Source organism: Protobothrops mucrosquamatus, unplaced genomic scaffold (genome assembly GCF_001527695.2).
Source record: "Protobothrops mucrosquamatus isolate PMUCROS unplaced genomic scaffold, P.Mucros_1.0 scaffold3351, whole genome shotgun sequence".
In the NCBI taxonomy this organism is placed as follows: Eukaryota; Metazoa; Chordata; class Lepidosauria; order Squamata; family Viperidae; genus Protobothrops; species Protobothrops mucrosquamatus.
The window spans coordinates 69,115-93,662 of NW_015389338.1; the positions used below are offsets into that span (position 1 = coordinate 69,115).

Below are 24,548 nucleotides of genomic sequence, written 5' to 3' on the forward strand. Positions count from 1 at the left end.
CAGTGCCGGCTGGCGACCCCAAGGGGGAGGGCCTTCTCTGTGGGAGCTCCCACCCTCTGGAATGAACTGCCCCCAGAGATCAGGGTTATCCCTGATCTCCCTTCCTTCCGCCGCGCCCTCAAGACTTGGTTATTCCAGCTTGCAGGACTGGCCTAGGGTAATTTTTAGAGGGGTTTTAATTATATTTTAAATTTGACAATATTTAAATATCTCTTTTAATTAATTTAAAATTTGTATTGTTATTTATGTATTTTAATTGATTGTCAGCCGCCCTGAGTCCTGCGAGGAGAAGGGCGGGATATAAATCCAAATAATAAATAAATAAATAAATAAATAAATTGAAATGCATTCACAGCTGTTTGCAGCATCCTGCAGTCACATGACTGCATTTTACCATGTTTCCCACACACCACACCACTACCACCGGCAGTTACTTCCAGTTTTTGCCAAAGCCACTCCCATTGCGAACCATTGGTGTTTGCTTAACAATTGCCACAAAAAGATTGTAAAAGCAGGTCGGTCATGTGACTGACCCATTTTATGACTGTCATGACTTAGGACAGTGTTCATTGCAGTCACAAATCGAGGACTACCTGCATTTAAAAATTATATTTTAAAAAAAAACTGATGTTTTTTTTTTTTGCTTATTGCTTATTATTGATCTGAGAGACAGCAGAACAGCTGCACGTCACTGGGGTCAAAGGTGGACTTGTACAAATGTCTCCCTGGTTAGAGTCCAACGCTTTAACCATTAATAAACTTGAGCTCTAGAATTTTGCCTAAATGCTGGAGGAAATCTGACTGGCCTCTCTTGGGAAAATAAAAAGCTTTCTTTACTTAAACTGTTTCACTCCTTCCTCATCCCACATGTTGCGCAACGTCCCTGCATGACCCTTGTGCAAAATACCTTCAGTAAGACGAGATCTAGTGACAAGAATATCTGATGCATACAGGTAGTCCTTGACTTACAACCACAATAGGGATCAAAATTTCCATTGCTAAACAAGGCAGTTGTTAAGTGAGTTGGGCCCAATTTTAGGATCTGTTTTGCCTTGATTTTTTTTAAAGCAAATCACTGCCGGCAGTTATCAAACATTTCCACTTGTCTCCACTTAGCTTAGAATCTTTATTCATTTTTACTCAGAAATAGGCTGCATGTTGTTTGGTGGATGGAATTGTCCACTGCAGGATTTCAATAAGTCTAGAAAGAAATACTCACAGTTTTTCATTCAATGGGGAATCATCAACCCACATCCACTTTCTTGCTGGAAACATTCCTATCAACCCAATCCATAGTGACTGTGTTTCATCAGAAATGCTCTGGATAAAACTCTGTTAAAAAAAAGGACTTGATTAGAGGTTGCTGAATTGTGAAACTTTGATTTTACTCGCTATCATTCAGCGGACATTGGTTGCAGTAAAACTATATTTCAGACCACTATATCTGAAGGAAGCTACAGCATTTGCATAAGTACATCACTTAAATGATGGATTTAATGACATCCTTTCCCTCCAACTGCTCTTTAAAATTTAAGGTTGGATGTACTAAAGTGATTTATTTAGGATGGTTACTGTGAAGACATTTAAGAATATACAGACTCGGCAACCGGGATTGCCAGGATTACTGTCGCTACGCTGTGCAGTCACATGACACTGTGCTTTATAACTAAATCACTTAGTGATAGAAATTCAGAGGAGAAGAATTACAGAGTTGGAAGGGATATTAAAGGTCTTCTAATCCAACCCCCTGCTCAAGCAAGAGACCCTGTACCATTCCAGATAAATGGCTGTTCAATCTGTTCTTAACAACCTCCAGTGACCCACAATCTCTGCACCCACAACTTCTGGAGGCAAGCCATTCCACTGATCAATCAATCAATCAATCAATCAATCAAAATAGAGCTGGAAGGGATCTTGGAGGTCTTCTAGTCCAGCCCCCTGCTCAAGCAGGAGATCCTATACAATTTCAGACAAGTGGCTGTCCAGTCTCTTCTTAAAAACCTCCAGTGATGAAGCACCCACAATTTCTGAAGGCAAAGCTGTTCCACTGGTTAATTGTTCTCACTGACAGGGAATTTCTCCTCAGTTCTAGGTTCTATTTCTATCCTATTGCTGTTGCAATCCTATGACTTGTAAGAGTTTCTGGGAAAAAGTCCAAGGAAATATACGCAATATGATAGCCTGTTAGGTGTAGTGATTTAACTCCTGGACAAGAAACGAGAAGACCATGAATTCTATACCTCCCTTGGACTAGAAAGTTGGCTGGGTGAGAGGCAGTCTCTCTGCCTCTCTCCTCAACCTACCTCACAGGTTGTTATTGTGGGGAAAATAGGCAGAAGCATTAGATATACCACTGGGAGTTATACAAATAACAGTGGGATATGCATCTAATATTAAAACATTTGTTGAAAAATGACACCATCTTTTTCAGTGTCACCCGTGTGTTGAGGGTGCTCCACAATTGTTCCTTATCAGACTGGAAGAAGCTACTGACAACTGTACTGATGCACATGGCTCAGTGGTGTTTTTCTACTCTTCATCATCTTTAGGAGGAGTGTGCACAGTGGTGGGATTCAGCCGGTTCGCACCACTTCGGCAGAACCAGTAGCTAATTTTTTGTTACCCAGGCCCTGAATGGACTTCCGGAAGCAGCATCCACACAGAGAACCGGTTCTTCACATATCTGAATCCCGCCACTGGATGTGCAGCTCATGACCCACATAAAAAAGGGGTTGAGCTTCTATCACACAGTCATAGATGCCATCTTGATTATTATTATTTTTTGGTAACCCTCCCTCCCCTCCTTCCCTCCCATGGACATCCCTGTGAGGCAGCATTTACTTAATCAACATGCGTATTTGCCATTCTAGTTAGAAAGCAAGGAATTGTGGGGTTTGTAGTTCCCCTTTCTCTTTTTAATCCATTAACACTGCTCCCTTGGCCTCCCTGTCACAAATCTTGACCTACCATTTCTTCCCGTTCCTTCAGCACCAGCATTTGAGCCCCTCTGGCTCTGCAGTCTTCTTGGCTTTTGTCCCAGGTCCCCAGTTCTTTGGAAATCCAGTAGCATTTGCCATCGTGATAAGACCAGTTTCTAGGACACACGTGGCATCTGAAACTCTCTGAAGGCCATATAACAAAGATGCATTTTTTTTTACGTGAATCAGGCCAGATATGAACTTTTCTAAAGGGATGTGGAGTTTCTAAAGCTGCACAACAGTAATTCATGCATGTGCCATCACAATGAGATGCAGGTAGTCCTCGATTTATGAGCATAATGGAGCCTGCCCATTATGGCCGCAAGTCGTGATAATCATTTAAGCAAAGTTTCCATATGATCATCTCGCATAATAACCCCACCCTGCTCTCCCCGATGTGGTCATTAAACAATCAGGTAGGTTGTTAAATGGAGCATGGGCAGCCTCAGGGATGGAGGAGGCCACAGGAGACATAGTGTAGGTCCAGGTGCACCTGGCCTCCATCTTCCATTCCCCGAGGCACCCTGTGGTCTGCTTCCCATCCTTTGGAGCCCCCACAGTCCTTAGGCTTGCTTCTCACCCCACTGAGTGCTCCCCACTCCTCATCAGTCCCTTTATCTTTTGTGCTGCAAATCTCTGGAGGTCTGGAGCTCACTTTGGTGAAAGAGGGTTCTTCTGAAAATGGTGCCTGCTTCTGGGACAGAGCCATGTGGCCTAGGGATGCTGAGGGACAGTGCGGCCTGCTGTCCTTCCCCAATGAGAGCTCCCGAGCTCCACAATAAAAAAAAATGAGGGATCAATGATGGGGTGGGGAGGAGGGTGTGGGACCTGGCAGAGTGGGATAGGAAGGAGATGGGAAGGGGGCAAACTGCAATGTCCCTTCTATCGGTTGTAAAGGCAAATCCACCTGAATTTTGAGAAAAGAAGGTGCTGCGAGGGCCATGACTTCAAACAGTTTTAAGCAATTTGGAGGCGGGGAGTCATAAGTAGCTTTTGGAGAAGTCTATCATAACTTTGAACAATTTGCTAAGCGACTGACCGTAAGTCGAGAACTACCTGTTTTTGCAGAAATTATACACTGAAACTATTCTAGAGGTATACTTTCAAGTACTGAACCTGAATAAAAATTAAAATCACAGACAACTGAGGAAGGGTGCAAAAATATCAAATAGCAGCTATAGCCAAGTAATTAACGGTCTACCCCTTTTTACATGAGCTGCCCTTGTATCACGCTTAAAAGTGGAGGTGAGGGCATCAATTATGTGGTCATGGCTACTAACTCAACATTTTGGGTCCCTCTTGCAGATGCTAAGACCAAACTAGATATAACAAGGAGAACTTTTAGGGGTCTGGCTCTGAAAGCCTCTACCACAGGGCTTTTCAACCAGTGGTACGGATACCACCTGTGGTACATTGGCACCTGGCAGGTGGTACGCAACCATCCTAGAAAAGTGGTAGTGGGGGAGGGGAATGAACTGAACTGGTGGCAGCACCGCACAAGCCTGAGCGCGAAATGGCTGGAGCTACAGTGCTGTCAGGGCTCAGTGGAAGCAGCAGGATCAGTGCCGCTTTCCAACTGATCAACACTTCTTCGGGGCTGTCAGGGCTCAGTGGAAGCACCAGGATCAGCGCCAGGCTCCAGCTCGAGCTCAGCGCTGATCCTGGCGCTTCTGCTGAGCCCAGAGGAAGCGCCGATCAGCTGGAATGTTGCAGCATCTCCAGGGCCTTGTGATTTACATTTAGATGCTTGGCAACTGATTCATATTTATGACGGTCACAGTGTCCCAGGGTCATGTGAAGTGACCCAAACCTGCTGCAACCACCCAGCAGATGGGGGGAATAAAAACCAAACACCCCCCCACCCCACCTCCGCTGCCGATCCTCAACAGAAATGCTCACAACAATGAAAACCTCGAACAGGAGGAAGAGTGCCACTGGGTGGGCAGGCAGGTGTCTTGCTTGGCTGTGGCTTGGGGGACACTTTTTCCAGTGACATTGTAACTTCGAACAGTCATTAAGCGAACTGTTGTAAATCGAGGAGTACCTGTACTTTATCACTTTTTCCCTTTTTTGGGGGGGTTATCAAGTTTTTGACACCTTGCTAGGCGACTGGTGGTACTCAGATATTGCCATATCCTAAAAGTGGTACAATGGGTGAAAAGCCCTGCTCTACCAGGGTTTTTTTCTTTTGGTTGAGAATTCAGAGGAGGAAATGAAACTTGATTTATTGCCAGTTACATTCTGAACGTCTTAATTATTACTCTTGTTATAAGGAGTCATGGTATGTGACAATGCCAAAATTTAATGAACCCAAATAAGCAAAGCTCTCATTATTCTGGGTCTGTTAGCATTTTTAATTTTTTTATAACAGTCTCTGTGTATTTGTTGTGAAGATTAAAACACCAGTTGACAAATTATCAAATGCTTGTCTGCTTTTATAAATCCAGACTAAGCTGGGTGAATTATCAGAGTGTTGTATTTCTTTCTGCAGCCTCCTGACTAGTGTTGTCTTTAATGCTTCAGCATTCATGTTATGCATAGTTACTGATCTACAACTTGCATGTGTGGTGAGGCCTTTTTTAGGCTTTAATAGTACTGTAACATAGGAGATATAAAATGATGGAGGGAATATTTCTATATTCCTTCCATCATTTTATACGTCCTATGTTACAGTAATAATACACTAATAAACAGTAACAATATAAGGTCAATATATCTACAAAAGTTCTGTATCTTTCAACTGGAACTCCACCATGTCCAGGGTCTTCCCCTAATAGTTTTATACAGAGATTGTATTGTCTTTATAGTACTAATCTATATAAATAAAAATGTAAATGTTCATTTGTTCAAAATCTTAAATCTCCGAAAGTTCTTCACCAATTGCTTTGAAATTTTGACACAACGTTGCATTCGAATACGCGCGTGTTTTTATATACCTACTATTATATAGATGTCACACCTGTGACAGGTAAAAACATGCTTTTTTTGAAAAACAGCGCCATCTGTTGGACGTAAAAGCAACACACACTACATATTACAAATGTGCGCTTTCTCTTTTCTTTCTTTTCCATTTAACCAGACTGAGCCACAGCAACGCGTGGCCGGGTACAGCTAGTAGAGCTATAAAAAGATTCCTTAAATGCCTCCTAGAGGGTTAATTCAGTGATAGAGTATTTATTTATTTTGAAAGCAAATACCCCTCTTGATATATTTCACAAAATAAGGATTGCTTATGAGAAGAGCTATTGGATATCATATAATGTATAATGTTTTAATTTGAGAACAACTGGAACTTGGTCCAAGATTATAATGAAATGGAGGAGTTCACAAGTGAATCTACCAAAGCAAGAAAAACGATAGTCTAATTTAAAACAATTTTCAAGTATATGGGGGGAAAAGTATATTGCCTACATTTTGGGTTTTAAAAATGCCAATTTGTTAACTTACATTCCAATAGGTATGTTTGTAATACTTATCCATTGTGAGAAAAGACAAAGGGTTTTATTTATTTATTTTAAATATCTTGCTGAGAATCTTGGATTAAGCTAACATCACTAGCACAGATTTCATTTTGATAATTTGCATTATATAATTACGGAAAACATCTATAAAATATTTCAGGAATGTTCTTAATGTGGCCATAAAAGGGCCGTAATCTGAGCAATAGAGACTTCAGTTGTCTTTACTATCAAGAAAATAATATATCCTTCAATACCCTAAAGCTCCTATTCCCATCATTTATGGAAAGCAAGTGATTGTTACATCTCAGATCTTCCCAAGATCCACCTAAGATAGAATTTTTTCAAAATTCAAGAAATTGGATGTGACATGTTCCCCATCCTTATCTCACAGGGAGAGAATATTGGCATTACCTGTTGAGTTAACTAGGACTTGTTTACACAAAAATGTCTGCAAGCGAGAGACAACGCTCTCCATCCTGTGCTTAATTTCTGTGCCATTGCTGGTCTCCTGAGGGTCAACAGATTTGTCAAAAGTCTCGGTGTATTGTCTTCTCTGAAAAGCTTGAAATTCAAACAGGGAATAAATAAATTGAGGAAAGGAAGATATTATCCTGTTTCCCTTTTGCTAACCCACCCTTCATACTTTCTTATTTAGTCATCTGATTATGATTTAACTCAGAACATTTTGAAGAGTAGGATGAAACTCTTGAAATACATAAATAATAAGATAAAGAAGAGATAACACGATTACATCCAGCCTTAGGTAAGGAATAAGCAAGCACAAGCATGATTTGGATGTAATAATATAATTTGAAAGCACAAAGGCTGTCGAATTCCAGGTGGCAACTGTTATCACGCACAGTTCCTTCCCTTTTCTGTGTGGATCAGTCATATGGTTTCAGCCACCATCTTGGCTTTTATGACACACATACATGGAAGCAAGTGATATCATGCCTACCATAATATCATCAAGCAAAGTCATATGCAGTGACTTTGTGGTATACAGTAGTGGCCAAAATTGTGGAAACCTTTTGGGAAAAGTGTATTTTTGAGTTTTAATGGCTAATAACACCACTTTTCTTGGAGTAGTACCATAAAATTATATATCAATGGAAAGATAATTTAATCAAGAATGTAATGCAACATAATTTGTTCAATTATCTGTACTGTATTCTATGAAAAGTTATAGCCAAATAACCAGAAAAAGGAAGCACAACTTGCTTAGGTTGATATCAGGTAGCTTTCCTTCATCTGATTGTAGCCAATGAGCATGAGTGTTTAGAGAGCCAATCAGACCACAGTAGGATTCAGTTATTGATGTCATGTATTGAAGCTAAGAGGAGGACATTTGTCAGTGTGTTATGTGATCGCTATCCAGTTGGTTGGGGGTTTTTTTGTGTTCTTTCATCTAGTGAGCTTGTAAAACATAATAAAATTAAAGTAATGGTGCAAAGAGTTGACTGGTTGCCCAGAAAGCGATGTAAAATAATAGTATTAAGTGAACAAGGCTACAGTTATGAAGAAATTAGAAGAAAAATTGGTGGAAACTTAACCAAAGGTGGCAGTTCTATTGTACACTTTTCCCAAAAGGTTTCCACAATTTTGGCCACTACTATATGTTTAGTCTAGTCCAGGGGTGTCAAACTGCCGACTCACAGGCCAGATGTGTCACACGGAGGCCACACCCACCCCAGCTCCCCAAAGGCAAAAAAATGTCATGATACGTCATGTGACGCAGCAAGTTTGACATCCGTGGTCTAGTAGTTAAGACATCAGGCTAGAAACCAGGAGACTGTGAGTTGTAGTCCCACTTTAGGCATGAAAGTTGGCTAGGTGACTTTGGGCCAGTCACTCTCCTTCAACCCAACCCACCTCACAGGGTTGTTGTTGTAGTGGGGAAAATAGGAGGAGGGAGTATTAGGCATCTTCACTGCCTTGAGTTATATATAGAAATAATAGGCAGGATAAACAAACAAATAAATAAATATATTTCCTGACATGTTTTCCTAAACATTTCTCTGAGGAAATGAGTGAAGACATTGTAAAGTATTGTGAGAAGTCAGTCCCCCAGAGAAGAAAATATTAAAAAGGGCGGGAAAATATATTTCCTCAAAGAATCTTAAAGAGGCAGAAAAGCATGCCCAGTTTTTCTTAATAGTCCCAAGTCTCCCTTCCCCAAACAGAAACCAGCTCTATAGAAATGCAGATGTAAACCATCAGGAAGGTTGAAGCTAGAAGCTTAGGAAGACAAAGATACTTAAAATCTAAATACCCCACCCAAACTCTAAGACAGGACATAATAAGATTAACCCACAGATACCAAAGGGCACACTCAGACTCAGGTCAAAGTTCATGCCACAGGAACAACTCCAAACAAAAGGCTCCAGAGGGTATAAAAACCCACTCACTACATGTGCTCCCTATCCTTTCTGCCAGAGCCATCTTTCTGTCTGGCTCTCCTCTTCAATAAACTGCCACCTTCTTTCTAAAGCAGTCGCCATGTTTATTCCCAGCTTGGATTGAATCACGATGAAGACTTTTCTTTCAACAGCTATAATGGCTTATTAGTGAACAAAAATTACAAACCTTAATGTGGTTCAAAAGAGTTCTTTTCTATGCCATTAAATCCTGGCATTTTGTAAGCCCCATTGGATGAATGAGACTAGAAATCAACTCCACGGGAAAGTCAAAATTATTTATGTTATCTGCCTTTCTGATGTTGTCTGCCTGTTCTGGACTTCAGTCCTTTTTATTTATTTTTTTTGCCTAGGCAATGGCTCTTGCATATCTTCATCAAGGTAATCTTCTTTACTGTATATATATTTCAAAACATTCAGAAGTTTAGGGCAGAAGGTGAATTTATAGGGACTCACCACAGATACGCAATGCTATCACAGCTGCTACTAAAAGGCTGATCACAACACATGCTGTCCCAGTAATGATCCAACGATAACAACGGTATCTCAGCAGACGATCTACAAAACAATCCAAGGATAGGGAAAGAGGCTTATTTTGTAACGATCAAGATTTTCTCCCCACATGAAACAGTAATAATTTCCACATCTCCATTAAATTAACATGGGCAGTATCACTTTTTCTCATAACTGCAAATGGCAAAATTGTCCATCTTAATAAAACAGAATAATTTATCTAGTTTTGTTTTCACTTGGAAACCACTTCTGGACTCTGTGCTCGAAATGCTTTTTTTTTTTTTTTTTTTTTTTTTTTTTTTAAAAGGAATGTTAAGTTTTGAGGACTAGATTTAATTTGTTCTATAGAAATAGATTGAAATAATTACAAATGTAAAGCAAAAGGATGGTTGTAACTTTTCTTGTACTCTACTGCACTGAAAAATTGGAAGTCATATATATATAGTATATATATATTATATATTATATATTTATATATATACTGCAGATGTATTATATAGGTAGGTAGGTAGGTAGGTAGGTAGGTAGGTAGATAGATAGATAGATAGATAGATAGATAGATAGATAGATAGATAGATAGATAGATAGATAGATAGATAGATAGATAGATAGATAGATAGATAGATAGATAGATAGATAGATAGATAGTTTGACCTTTTCTCAGAGGCAAAGACAAAATCTTTGTTTCACTGCTCATAGCATTTCACATTGTCATTGTGTAGCTATGTGTCTAATGTATGACCCATCTTTGATCCAAGAAGCTGAGAGTGGCTACCTAGAATTTCTTTGTGATTTACAATCCTGTAAAACCTTAGAGGGGGCATTATATGTTTAAATACTTGTTTGAATATGATTAAAAGAACGGATGATCCTTAGACATAATTAGACTTTTAGAATGAAAGATATGATTTAGAAATAAAATAGCATTTTTTTATTTTTGTTGATATGGAAAATATGAAAATAAGAGGATTGGTATGAATAAAATTTTTAGTTATATAAATGTAATTAATATTGAGAAAATCATGACTGACAAAGATACTTCAAATATTGATGGGAAATTAAACTTTAACAAGAGTATGAAAAACAGGATATTGATTTATGAATTGATATTATTGTCATTTGTATAACATTAATAAAATATGATGATGTTTATGTTTATCTTTGTATACATCAATAGTACCAAGAATTGTAACTGTGTAATGAGGGGGAAATGGAAAATATATGGGGAAGAAAGGAGGATCAGGGAAAAATACTGGATTGTGCAGTACTGAATAGATTTATATTGAAGAAGTTAATGTTAAATATGTTGCTTACTAAGCACAAAAGATTGTAATTCTTAAAAATTAATAAAATGTTTTTTTTTTTAAAAAAACTCCAATCTCTGCATTACTCTCAAATCAGAGAATGAGAAATGAGAATTTGTTATAGGCAAATTTGTGAGTCTGCCAATAGGCCAGAATTTCCCAGTTCTTTTATGCTCCCTTTAAATCTTCCTGTGCTGTGCTTTTATAGCAGTGGTTCTCAACCTTTTTAATGCCGCGACCCCAACCGGTCGTAAGTCGAGGACTAAACCGGTCGTACGTCGAGGACTAAACCGGTCGTAAGTCGATGACTAAACCGGTCGTAAGTCGAGGCCTACCCAACCGGTCGTAAGTCGAAGACTTTCCCTGCCCGGGAGCGCCGCTCATGCGTGGTTCCGCCCCCTGCGCCAGTCGAGGCGTAGCTGGCAAGCGGCAGAGACGGAGCAGGCCGACCACCAGCTGGCCCAGCCCAAGGGAGGTAAGGCACCCACTGGAAAAGGGGGGAAAAAATGGCGGACAAAAAAAATGGCGGACAGCCTTGCTTGGCGACCCACATGAAATGGTCAATCGACCCCAAATGGGGTCCCGACCCACAGGTTGAGAACCACTGTTTTATAGCATCACCAGAGTAGTCCAGCACGGTGTTTCTAAACTTCAACAACTTTAAGATGTGTAGACTTCAATTCCATGAATTCCCCATGCTGGCTGGGGAATTCTGGGAGTTGAAGTCCACACATCTTAAAGTTGCTGAGGCTGACAAACATTGTTCTAGCAGCTCCATATTTATCCTGCCATAAAAACATTACCCACAACAATGATTTGTTTGTTGATCTCGGTGTTCATTTTGTTCGCTATTTATGCGGTTTGCCAGTCTTGGGGGTTGGGGGTGGGCTGCTTGAGAAGAGCAAAGCCAGAGCATTGCAGGGTGGTGGGGTTCAAAAAAAGCCAACGTGGTGACTGCAGCTATTTCAACAGACATAAAAAGGACGGCTTTTATCACCGCGATGTAAAAAGATGTTGAGACTCTAGAAAGAGTACAGAGAAGAGCAACAAAGATGATTAGGGGACTGGAGGCTAAAACATATAAGGAACGGCTGCTGGAATTGGGTGTGTCTAGTTTAACAAAGAGAAGGACGAGGGGTGACATGACAGCCGTGTTCCAATATCTCAGGGGCTGCCACAAAGAAGAGGGAGTCAAGCTATTCTCCAAAGCGCCTGAAGGCAGGACGAGAAGCAACGGGTGGAAACTAATCAAGGAGAGAAGCAACCTAGAACTAAGGAGAAACTTCCTGACAGTTAGAACAATTAACCAGTGGAACAACCTGCCTCCAGAAGCGGTGAATGCTCCAACACTGGAAGTTTTTAAGAGGAGACTGGACAGCCATTTGTCTGAAATGGTATAGGGTTTCCTGCCTGAGCAGGGGGTTGGACTAGATGACCTCCAAGGTACCTTCCAACTTTACTACTACTACTACTACTACTACTACTACTACTACTACTACTACTATTATTATTATTATTATTATTATTATTATTATTATTATTATTATTATTTATTTATGGCCATTATCTTGTCTATTGAACCCTCTTCCTGTGGACACTCCTGGGTCAAAATAAATCAGGCCAGTAATTAATATACTAAATGCAAAATGAAAATGTTCCTTTATGGATCAGTAATCCCTTAATTCCAATTTGCATGTTTGGAAGTTTACCCTGTCTTAGACTCAGATATCAGGTAGTCTTTCAGTGATAAAATATTTTCTGTGACCTCAACAATATCCAATGACTCTTTGATTTGTGAAATTGGGACCTAACTGCTTCACTAGCTTTCATATTAAAAGCTGAGATAGGCAAACATCAGATTTGCATTTCCCCCAACAATATAACCATGGTTGCTATCAAATTGAAGCTGTTCATATCAGAGGACAACTATGAGTCTGTTTCCTTTGTGAATCTCCAGAAAATATCAGATACTCCACAAAATATCAGATATTCTATAAAGTATCAGAACAAAGGATGGACAAATGTGCTGAACCAGAAAAGCAGGCCATATTTATATACGTGTTTTGGATGTCTTCTCAAAAATCCTTCCAGGAGGGCAAATATTGACTGGCCTAAAATCAGCCACTCAGCCTCATAGCTGACAGGATTGGAGTCCAGCATCTCCCAGTCCGTTTAATCTAACACTCTTCACAACACTTTCCTCATTGCAGCGATCAAAAATATTTAGCACACGTAGCAATCAAACTAACAGACAAAGCAATAGCAGAAGGAACAATGTAGAGAGAAAGCGTGCTGTTACCAAAAGGCCCAACTTCTTAATCTAGTTCAGAAAAAAAAATTGTTTTACCTGGTTCCAGAGGCACAGAGATCATCGGACTTTGCTGTTTTCTGGCTTGAATGTTAAGCCCCAAGTAGCCTTCCTCAGCCTCCATTTGACAAGATGTTCTTCAGAGTGCCCTTTGAAGAGAGTGTGTGTATGTGTGTGTGTGTGTGTGTGTGTGTGTGTGTTTCTGAGCCTGCAGTTCTTTGGGAGAAGCAGCAGAACTGAGCACTTGTGGTAAAGAAGCAACAGAGGGAATGAGGCCTGTGGCTTGACCACCTCTCAGCACCTCTGCTCTGCTCTTGATGGCTCAATGGTGCCAATGAATTTGTTTCCAAAAAAGGCTGTAAAGAAAGGTCACAGGCCAGCTCTGGTTCATTTAGCCATTCACTTCATTTTTCCCCCCCTGTGAGAAAACAGCCAATAAATACTGCATCAGCAGACTACACAAATCTGCAGGCCTTGCCATTAACGCTCAAGCATATCTGCCTGAAGAATGCAAGGTGAAAGGTGGAGCTGTTAAATGCTTTCTATGCTTCAACCAAGATTAAATTATCTCAGGATGAAAGTACGGTATTTTTCTCCTTTAGGTCTGGAGCCGGAGTTCCGAGTCCGGGAATGGTCCGACCAAGATTTCCTTTTCTGTACAAAAACAGTCCGGTTATCTAGGAAGATTACTACGTCGGTGTTGTAAATAAATTATACAAATAAAAAAAATACATAATAATGTAAATATACGATGGGTTGAACGATACTTTTTCCTTGAGACCTCTTCAGATTTCATTGCCTTTTTTCATTTTCCTTTTTTCTATCCAGCTTGTGATCAGTTATCCAGCTTGTGATCAGTTTACAAGATCCTTAGAGTTTTGCCATGCCAAATAGAACAGTTCATTTAGTGACTTACAACTGTTCATCAAAGTTATAACAGCATTGAAAAGTGACTTATGGTCGTTTTTCACACGTACGACTTTAGCACCAGCTCCATGGTCACATGATCAAAATTCATATGCTTGGCAACTGGCTCATACTTACGACGGTTGCAGTGTCCTGGGGTCATGTTTACACTTTTTTTGATCTTCTGACAAGTAAAGTCAACGAGGAAGCCAGATTCATTTAATAACTGTGTTACTAACTTAACAACCGCAGTGATTCACTTAACAACTGTGGCAAGAAAGATCATAAAATGGGGCAAAACTCACTTAACAACTGTCTCAGTTAGTGACAGAAACTTTGGGCTCAATTGTGGTTGTAAGTCAAGGACTATCTGTGGCCCCTATCCAATGCTTGTGGATTTTGTTTTTTCCTAAATTAAGGATGCTATATTTGTCCTTGTTAAATTTCATTCTATTATTTTCAGCCTATTTCTCCAAACTATCAAGCTCATTTGGAAAGTTGTTTCTGCCTTCTCAAGTCTTGGCTAATTCATCTAATTTGGTGTCATATACCGATTTGTTAAGTAATCCTTCCTCCTCTTCAACAGATTATTAATAAATCATGGAAGAGTATAAGGGCTTTGCAATCAGGTCTGAACATGTCCACATATCTTAAAATTTCCAAATCTGTGTTCTCAACCTTGGCAATTTGAAAATGGGTGTATTTCAGCTACTAGAATTCCACACCAAACCAAGCCACTGCTGTAGACATTCCTGGACTGTTCCCATGAACTTAAAGCTGGATTTTCCCTCTTCCAGTCAGTCTTCCATATTGCCTATTTTTTCCCTTTGCCACCTCTTATGTTTGTCCTTTTTGATTTACAGATTTTCTCTAAGGTTAGATCCTCCTGTTATCTTCTACTTCTCCCCCCCCCTTATTGGAATTGTGATGCTGCTTTTAAGATCTTTTCTAGGAATTCTGATGTCTTTGGGCCTCTTTTTCCCATTAACGTCTTCTGCCTTAGAATCACGCTGTAGTTGATATTGCTTTATTAAAACCCACTTCTTCGAAGGTCAACTCACCTTTAGGTTCCTAAATATGAAGAATTACAGCATTACACAGCTGCTTTTCATCAACATTTCTACTAATGTTAATGCTACTTTATTTTTATTTTTAACTGTTCATCTTTCTTTAATGAGCTCAAGTGCCTTGCACAGGGAAAGGTTTAATTTTATTGCCACAATAGTTCTACGAGATTGAGAGAAAAAGTGACTGACATGTTCTAGTCGTGGAGAAAGCTGAATCTTCCCAATCTAAATTTAATACTGTAAACAATATAGACCAGGGGTAGGCAGCCTTGGCTCTTTTATGACTTGTGGACTTCAACTCCCAGAATTCTGAGCCAGCATGGCTCAGCTTGGAAACCTCTCCCTTTCCCCTCAGCATGGCTGGCTCAGGAATTCTGGGAGTTGAAGTCCACGAGTCAGAAAAGAGCCAAGGTTGCCTACCCCTGATATAGGTAGTCCTCCACTTATGAACACAACTGAGCCCAACATTTCTGTTGCTAAGTGAAACATTTGTTAAGTGAATTTTGCCCCGTTTTACGACCTTTCTTGCCATAGTTGTTTAAGTGAATTGCTGTGATTGTTAAGTTAGGAACAGGATTGTTAAGTGAATCTGGCTTCCTCACTGACTACTTGTCAAAAGGTTGCAAAAGGTGATCACATGACCCTGGACACTGCCACCATCATAAATATGAGTCAGTAGCCAAGCATCCAAATTTTGATGACATGACTATGGGGATGCTGCAACAGTCATAAGCATGAAAAATGGTTGTAAGTCACTTTTTTTAGTGATGTTGTAACTTTGAACGGTCACTAAAAGAATTGTTGTAAGTCGAGGACTACCGGTACTCTGACTCTCTAATAGTAACTGGCATCACCTAGCTATGACTGAAGTGATATAAATTGCTGTTATTTTGATACAACAGTTGTATCAACTACTACACTATTCTAGAAAAGGTTTTCAAAGTGTGACCTGAGGACTCAAGAGGGTCCCGAAGGCTCTCTTAGGCAGGGGTCCCAAACCTTGGCAACTTTAAGATCTGTGGACTTCAATTCCCAGAATTCCCTATCCAGCAGCTGAGGAATTCTGGGAATTGAAGTCCACAGATCTTAAAGTTGTCAAGGTTGGGGACCCCTGCTCTTAGGAGTCCACAGAATCAAAATGATTTGCCAGCCTATGTTAAAAAATTATACAACATTAAAATCCGATCAAATAATCCCAAGCAGCAGTAGTGGCAGTAAGTACATCAAATTTAATTTTTAATTTGGTAAATATTGATAAATATAACCTATACAAGCAAACACTTTTTGAGGGTCCACTGTGATTTTTAAAACTGGGAAGAGATCCTGAGGGGAAAAAAAGTTTAAGAAACACTACTTTTAGAGGACAGAAAAATCACTACCGTGGGTGTGATATTTGTCTGTTAGCTTTTGGGATCCAAACGAAAATAAATGATTCCTTTGTGCTTTTCTCCAACTTTAGGGGAAAACTATTTCAACCGAGACTTAAAAAGAATACTAGCATTGAGGAGGAGGTTTGCCCTTGAGAAATAATTTCTTCTTGTTCAGAAGATTACTTTGGATAAATCATCACCTATTTTTTACGTTCGCAAATCTGGGGGAGGATTTGGAAAAAAAATGTTTCTACCCAGTTCTGAGTAATATATACAAATTTACAGCCAATTTTGAAGTCTGTCTCTGAGCTATGCATCCATTAGAATGTCTCTTTCTTCGAGGATCAGATTCAACCACACTGGTGGAAATTACTCAAGACCTACTAACCACAATCAACAATAGGATGTGGTTAGAGAATTTACTTTAGGTTTTATCTAAAGGCAAGAGGATTGCAATGTAAATAAAAAAAATGATGAAAAACAGATTATAATTGAGGCTATTTCAAATGCTAGCTATAATAAGCCTGGAGCTTTCTTAAATCTTCTAGGCATTAAGAATTAGGACTTTTGCATGGGGGAAAAATACATTACACCACTAAGGAAAACCTTGCTTTTCACCAAAAAAAACCAACAAAAAACAAAAACCCACACACCAAACAACAATAACAAAAAAACAACCCCACAGGGAAAGAGAATATTTCTCTACCATGAAATTGCAAATTAGACGTAAAGCCTGGAGATGTAGTTCCACATTTCCCACATAATTTGTACTTTAGTTTTCATGATTTTTTTTTAGAAGTGCATGACACCCTAGCCTAAAGCTTAGTTTACAAATCTCAACAGCTGAAGCAAAACCATACAAATCACATCATGACTTAGAGCTTTGTGTTAATTTTGCTGACATGTTAAACCACAATGTAATTGTTTTGGCTTCGTTTGTGTTAGCTTTTTATGAGAACCCATTTTACAGTTTATCTTGCTATAAAATGGTGTATTGTATTAAAAGGATCCTGTTTTCTGTCTTCAGGGGCTTTTAAAGTTGCTTTGATAAAGCTATCATTACCTTTACACAGGTAGTCCTCACTTACAACCACAACAGAGCCCAAAATTTCTGCTGCTAAGCAAGACCGTGGTTGTGTGAGTTGTGATTATAGCTTACAAGCAGAACTTGTGCCCCATTTTATGAGCCTTTTTGCCACAGTTGTTAAGTGAGTAATCAGTGCAGTTGTTAAGTGAATCTTGCAGTTGTTAAGTGAATCTGGCTTCTCCTTTGACTTCGCTTGTCAGAGGCAGCTGGGAAGGTTACAAATGGTGATTACGTGATCCTGGGACAATGCAAGGAGGTGCTTGCCAGTTGTCAAGCACTCAAATTGTGATCACATGACCATGGGGGATGCAGCAATGATCATAAGTGGGAAAAACAGTGATAAGTCATTTTTTTCAGGGCCGTTGTATCTTTGAATGGTTACTAAACAAATGGTTGTTAAGTCGAGGACTATGTGTCTCTTTTTAATTCCAGGTGTCCATTCATATGCAAGTATGTAGGAGGGATATAGATGAAATACAATCGATCCTTAACATCTAATACAGTGGTTCTCAACCTGTGGGTCGGGACCCCATTTGGGGTCAATCGACTATTTCATGGGGGTCGCCAAGCAAGGCTGTCCGCCATTTTTTTTGTCCGCCATTTTTTTTTGTCCGCCATTTTTTTCCCCTTTTCCGGCAGGTGCCTTACCTCCCTTGGGCTGGGCCAGCTGGTGGTCGGCCTGCTCCGTCTCTGCCGCTTGCTGCCTCGGCTGGCGCAGGGGGCGGAACTACGCATGCGCAGCGCTCCCGGGCAGGGAAAGTCCTCGACTTACGACCAGTTGGGTAGTCCTCGACTTATGACCGGTTTAGTCCTCGACTTATGACCGGTTTAGTCCTCGACGTACGACCGGTTGGGGTCGCGGCATTAAAAAGGTTGAGAACCACTGATCTAATATTTAATATAATAAAATGCAATTTCAAGAGGTTTTTTTTAACTAGATTAACTAAATTTTAGTTTATATGCTTGCTGAAGAGAATATGATGACAGTGATAATAGTGGTGACAATGATCCTGTTATGTGCTCCTGGATACTTTCTTTCGTGACCAGAGGCAAACTCACCTGACCAATAACCAGCCAAAAACACAGTGAAGGCCTTTCGTTTCAGTTATTGCAATAAGCGGGGAGAGAAGCTATCAAAGCTTGGTTCTCTCCAAAGTTCCAACCCAAAATATTCCTTTCTTTATACAACCCTGTCCTGGCCGCCACATCCCTGGAGCAAGGGGTAACCGACTCCATGATACTCCAATGTGAGAAAGACTAGCGGAGGATGTATAAAGGACGATGGGAGGAATTTGTATGATTTAGTATAAGTGTACATGTAATTAGTATATTTTATAATCTGTATAAGTTAATCAATAAAACTCGAGACTACAAAATACCGAGGAATTTTGTTATCCAAGAAAGGACAAAACCAGTTCAGCTAATTTTCCCTGGCCAGCCATTTCCTCTTGCAACGGTTTTTACAGCTTGTGTTCTTCCTTTCCCAATTCTGGAGACCCATATAATGTTTTGCCTACTTGTTTATCTTACATCCTCCCTTTATGCTACCCTTTCCTGGTTCCCAACCATTGTAGTTTCTTTGGTAGGCTTGTTTCTCCACTCAGTAAGTTTCCACTGCAGCAAATTCAATTTTAAATTCCTCTTTCAATATTAAATTTTGAAGACCATTCACTTATTCCTATCAATCCTTTATTTAAGAAAACAGAATAAATCGAAAAAGACCAAACTGATTTGACATGTTATCTTTGATTGAATGGGCGTATATAAGGTGACCAACCATCCTCTTTTAGGGAGGACAGTCGTCCTTTTGTAAGTTCTGTCCTCTCTTGAAAAGTGTCCTCCTAATGTCCTCCTTTTTGATATTTGAAAACTAATCTCTGTAAATCTCCGTATTCGATCGATGCCGATCCGATCCGTTGCGTGTTTGTATTTGACATGATGATTCGTCAAGGCTCGGTACAGTGCGGCGAGATGTGATTATGAGACACATGCGCTCCGCACAGGATTGTTTTGAGAGAGTGCGCCACGCGCAAGAGTGCCCCGCACGCAAGTGGCTTTGTTTACTTCTTACTGAAACATGACATGGCACACACGCACGCATTAGACTCACTTTTTTTTCTTCAATTTATTTGTGTCCTCCTTCTTATTGTTAAAAAAGTTGGTCACCTTAGCGTATAACAATCTGTGCCCTTACTCAGATTTTCTGACTTTTATCTCATCTCTCCTTTCGCACTTTGATTCTATGAATATCTACTTTTTCACAAGTACTTCAAACAGTGCAACTATTTCCTCAAAGAAATTAAAATTTATGTAGCTTTGTGGGTTGGCATTGGTCCTAAGAGCCCAAGGGCTTTACTCTGTTAATTTGCAGGCTTGTGGATTAAATAGAATGATGGTTTCAAGCTTCTCCAGTTGCTGGTAATGCCTTTGGAGAGTTTTCCACCACTTATCTGATAGTCATTTACAGGTAGAATAATATTGAGGCATGGGAAGTCCTTCCAGATCAGTCCCCTATGGACAAAATTGTGACGTTGTTGAAAATGCAGACTGTGATGAGGCTTTTCTTCTTGCCTGAATAGCTGACCAATCATACTGACCTGAATAAATGAAAAGGCTGGAAGTAACGCTCCACCTGATGGACTTGATAGGACATGAAAATTTATTCTTGTATTATATTCTCTCTGTGTCTGGGTGCTATACTGCCTGAAAATTCCTGTACTTTTCTCTGCAACACTTTTTCACTAGAAGATGGGAACCCTCTGGTAACAGTAAAAATAACAATTGTAAACAAAAAAGTGAATTGTAGCTGACCAAGACATCTCTGTGAACAGGTAAAGCCGCCAGTTCCGAGATGCATCTGGTGGAGGTAATGGCTATCAGAAAGGCGACCTTGAGCAACAAGGATTGCAAAGAACAGGTTCTAATGGGTTCAAAGGGTGATGCAATAAGGGCCTGGAGAACTACCCGCGGTAGCTCCCAGGAGGGATATCTGTGAACCACGGGTGGTCTGCTATTCGTGACTGCTTTAAGAAAGGAGCAGATCTGATTTGTCCCAGGAGAGCACTGTGGAGAGAGCCGCTACCTGTCTGTGAATAGTGTTGGGTGTCAATCCCTTGTTGATGCCCTCTAATAAATAGTCCCTCGGAATAGTTACTTCCGAGAGATTCAAATGGTTCTTGTCACACCAGTGGCAGAAATTCCGCCAGGTGTGGTCATAAATGCAATTAGTCGCTGGTCTCCTGGATGCCTGAATCATGTCAATCACGCCTGACGAGTATGACTCCTGTGTCAGGGTGCGGCGTTCAAGCGCCAGGGGGCCAATTGGAGCCATTGGGGCTCTGGATGTTGTAGAGCCCCCTGCGTTAAAACAATGCGACTGTCGGGAATCCGCCACGGAGGAGATGTGGAAAGGCTCATGAGGTCTGCAAACCACGGTCGTTTTGGCCAGTGAGGTGCAATGAATATTAACTCCGCCTGCTCCTGTAGTATCCTCCTGATAACTGCTGGACTGTGTAGATAAAAGTGAGACTATGGGGAGAAATTCCTTAGATTATTCCTTGTTTTATGTCAGAGACAGCAGAAACATTTGCAGCTATCATAAGACATTCTCTTAATGTGAATGTTGATTCGTTCCATCTTTTCCCTCACTCTTCAAAAAATATTCATGCTTCATTCTACCCTTACATCTTTCAGTCTGCACACTTTATCTTTCTTTATTTTAAACAAGGATATTGCAGGGAATTATTTTTTTAAAAAGTGTAGATGGTAGCCACCTAACTATAACCAAAGCTCTGTTTGTTGTGTGTGTTACACCATTATGGCCACCATCTTGGGTTTTTGACCCAAGATGGTGGAAACCTTTGTGTGCTTTACCGATTATCTCAAGGGTGTCAAACTGCTGGCCCGTGGGCCAGATGCATCATAGCAAAACCATGCCCACCCTGTTGCTGGCAATGGCAAAAAAGTCGCGATATGTTGCGACACGTCACGTGACGTGAGTTTGACACCCTTGGATTATCTCCTTGATCTTTATTTGCCTCTCTTTCACTTGTACTTTTCATCTTACGTTAATCTGGTAGGCAAAAATCAGAAGGAATCTTTGAAGAATAACACATTTTAGTATAAGGCATATACCTTTGTGAGAGTACAATCTAAGCAATGTAACTCTTCTTCAGAAGAAAGCATTTATTGTGAGGGATAAAGTCTATTTTTTAATTTAAAAAGCCATATGCAATTTAGTTTAGGGGTTTTGCTATGTAGACAGTAAAATCTTCTGCTACTACTGTAAAAAGATGGGGAGATGTATCAACCATTTAATAGATATTCTAAATCAAACTTTGTTTCTGAATAGTGATGGCACTATCATTTCTGAATAAATTGTGATAATCTAATTTCGTAATCATCCATTACTTCCTTCTCTCATTCAATTGATATATTCATTATTTCTTCCTCTGGCAGTTTCTTTATCCAATTTTCTATTCTCCTCAACTTTGTATGCTACTCTTTCATTTTGTTAAAAGGAAGATTTTCATCTGGAGACTTATCCTGCTCATCCATTCCACCTACAAATCATTCATGTAGACATTTCTGCCTTTTTAAACATTTGCAATGTGTGATTTTTCTGTCCTCTTGTCTTGAAGTCTGCTCCTTGAGCCATTCTAACACGTGTGTCTTTTATTATATTTGACAGTTTTATCAATGGAGCCCAGATTGAAAGCACAAAGAGTAGAGATGGATCATCCCCACATCACTTTCAAGAGAAACATTGGGAGTTTGGGGCGGGGGAAGCTGATGGAGGTAGTTTCAGTAGATAGTTGCTAAAGGGAAAACTTTAGAAAGCCCAACTCTTAATACTATGAATTTCTCTGGTTGGGCAACAGGTGGACTTCTTTTTCCAAAGCAGGAAAAGGATTCCAGTAACTGCTGGAATCTGAGATTGAAACTCTTTTTACAGCACATGAGAAAACATCTCTAATTAAATGGATCATATCCTAATTNCCAGAATACCAAACCTGCCCATTTATTTGATTTAAGGAGCTCGGCCCTATGAAAAAGATATGTGAGTCATTAAGTTATAGAAAAATTGGGCAGAATTCCTGTTTCCTTTATTTGTTTTTCCATATTGCATCAAGTGTTTATATTGAGAAAATAACAGGATATTTATCCAAAGAATTCAGACAGTATTTATTAAGAGGTTGTTTGGGGGGGGAGTTAATTAAAAGCCTGCTTCAAATCAAGATATAACAAATTACACCTAGCAGTTTATCATTTTTACAGCAAAAGCTATGTGGGGTTTAGTTGTCTCCTTATTCATCTTCCAAGTTCCCCCAGTCAGTCTCTGAAAGGGCAATGGATACTTCCGGAAGGTTCTCTGACACAGCTTGTCATCATTTCCCCAGGCTTTAAGGAAAAGTCTTGATTGGTTCCTGAGAGAAATAAAGACACAACCGCTATTCTGAAGCCAACAACACTGGAGCTACGTCTTCAAATAGTGCTTTTAAGATGTGGATTTTCAAAGAGATTCAACTTAAATGGCAGCCCTTCATGGTAGGCCAGTTCAATAAGAGAATAAGAGAATTTTATTTATTTTATGTATCTCGCCTTGGTTATTTTTACAAATAAACCCACACTCCTTCCTCCTCCTATTTTCCCCACAACAACAACCCTGTGAGGTGAGTTGGGCTGAGAGAGAGTGACTAGTCTCAAGTCGGCCTATTTAGTATAATGGGAACACAGAGCATCTTAGATGGACTTTTGAGATTCAGATTAAGGCACCAGGCTAAATGTTACCAGACTTATTAGACTGTGAGTTCTAATCCTACTTTTCTGGCTTTTCTGGCTTTCATGGCTAAGGTAGGATTAGAACTCACAGTCTCCTGATGTCTAGCCTGGTCCCTTAATCTTAACCTTAAAAGTCCAACTAAAATGCTCTCTGTTCCCATCTTATACTAAACAAGGTGGGGTTTGTGGAATCCAAATGCAGGACCCAAAGTAACTAATCAAGGCTTACTGCAGTATTTACTGTTAACACTGGAGAAATTCCCTTCAGAAAATAGTGGGAGGAACTCTTGCAGAGAAAAGGGTGCTGTCAGGCTTGTCCCAGCTTGGATGTTTAGGAAATAAAGAACCTTGACTCCATTTGTAGCAAAAACTGTGCTTTTACTAAAGTCAAGTGGTCACAGTGCAAGGAAAGCTGGATCTGAGTATTCCTACGCAAAGCCTGCCTTTCCCCCTTCTCCCTGGCCCTCCCCCCTTGACCAATTTGTAAGAGTCCCATAATATTCTAATTAGGTGTTTTGGTAACAGCTTTAAGGTTTGGCTCCTCTTTGGTGGAGTTTTGCATTCCATTCTCACCCTCGTGTCCTTGGATGCGCCAATTTGTTCCAGATTGGCACCTCTGGTTCCTGTCATTCCCCCTCCCTACATCCCCATTATCTCTCTTCCCACGTTTTATGGAACTATGCCAGCAAAATGAAGTTGGCCGAAGTGATTATGATGGCAGACCTGACAGATTCACTCATATTTATACATTTCAAAATGGAGGGGGATTTATATACATGCATATATATGTGTAAGTAATAACATAACTGATCTGAAGTTACTTCCTGCTCTTCTGTTATCTAGAGAGGACAGTGGTCTTAGTTAGGAGAAATATTTGCATCTTGAGATTCAGGGTTGCCTATGTGAATATTCTGATAAAATTTACCACAGGCACTGGGGGCTACAAAGACACATTCCTAATATCTTCATTTGTCTATTAAATAGTCCCATTCATCTGAAAACTGATCTGAGTTTCATTCTCATGCTTCCTCTTTCTTGGCACTGTGTAATCTTCTCTGTAATTTACTATTAATGGCTCATTCCTTCTTTCCCAGTGCCCAAGATCTATATTTGTTTATGCTGAGATTTAGAGATCCTCCAGGTTCCTCTTCCGCAAAGGTCATTGGCTTAGAGAGCTTCCACTCTGCACAGTGAGGCTGAACCACAAAAGTGCTACTTAAAAATTGTTTGGAATACCGATGTGAAACTTACTATTTAGAAATAAAATCTAGCCCCCTTCTGAAATCGTCCGACTTGATCCCAATTGATGCCCATTACTACAACCAAGCATTTGGATTCCTACCTCCTCTCTTCTTC

At 40.0% G+C, this 24,548-nt stretch overlaps 1 protein-coding gene across 1 annotated transcript in view; it reads right to left on the bottom strand.

Moving 5' to 3' along the window:
- Nucleotides 1-11,513, bottom strand: part of LOC114923411 (killer cell lectin-like receptor subfamily B member 1B allele B) — a 14,989-nt gene extending 3,476 nt beyond the window's left edge. Inside the window, exons 1-5 of the mRNA XM_029286338.1 lie at nucleotides 11,477-11,513; nucleotides 9,313-9,414; nucleotides 6,851-7,000; nucleotides 2,968-3,122; nucleotides 1,220-1,332 (exon numbers count right to left, since the gene is read on the bottom strand). Of these exons, the coding sequence (XP_029142171.1) occupies nucleotides 1,220-1,332; nucleotides 2,968-3,122; nucleotides 6,851-7,000; nucleotides 9,313-9,414; nucleotides 11,477-11,513 (557 nt within the window). The remainder of the gene's footprint in view (nucleotides 1-1,219; nucleotides 1,333-2,967; nucleotides 3,123-6,850; nucleotides 7,001-9,312; nucleotides 9,415-11,476) is intronic.
- Nucleotides 11,514-24,548: the final 13,035 nt, after the last annotated feature.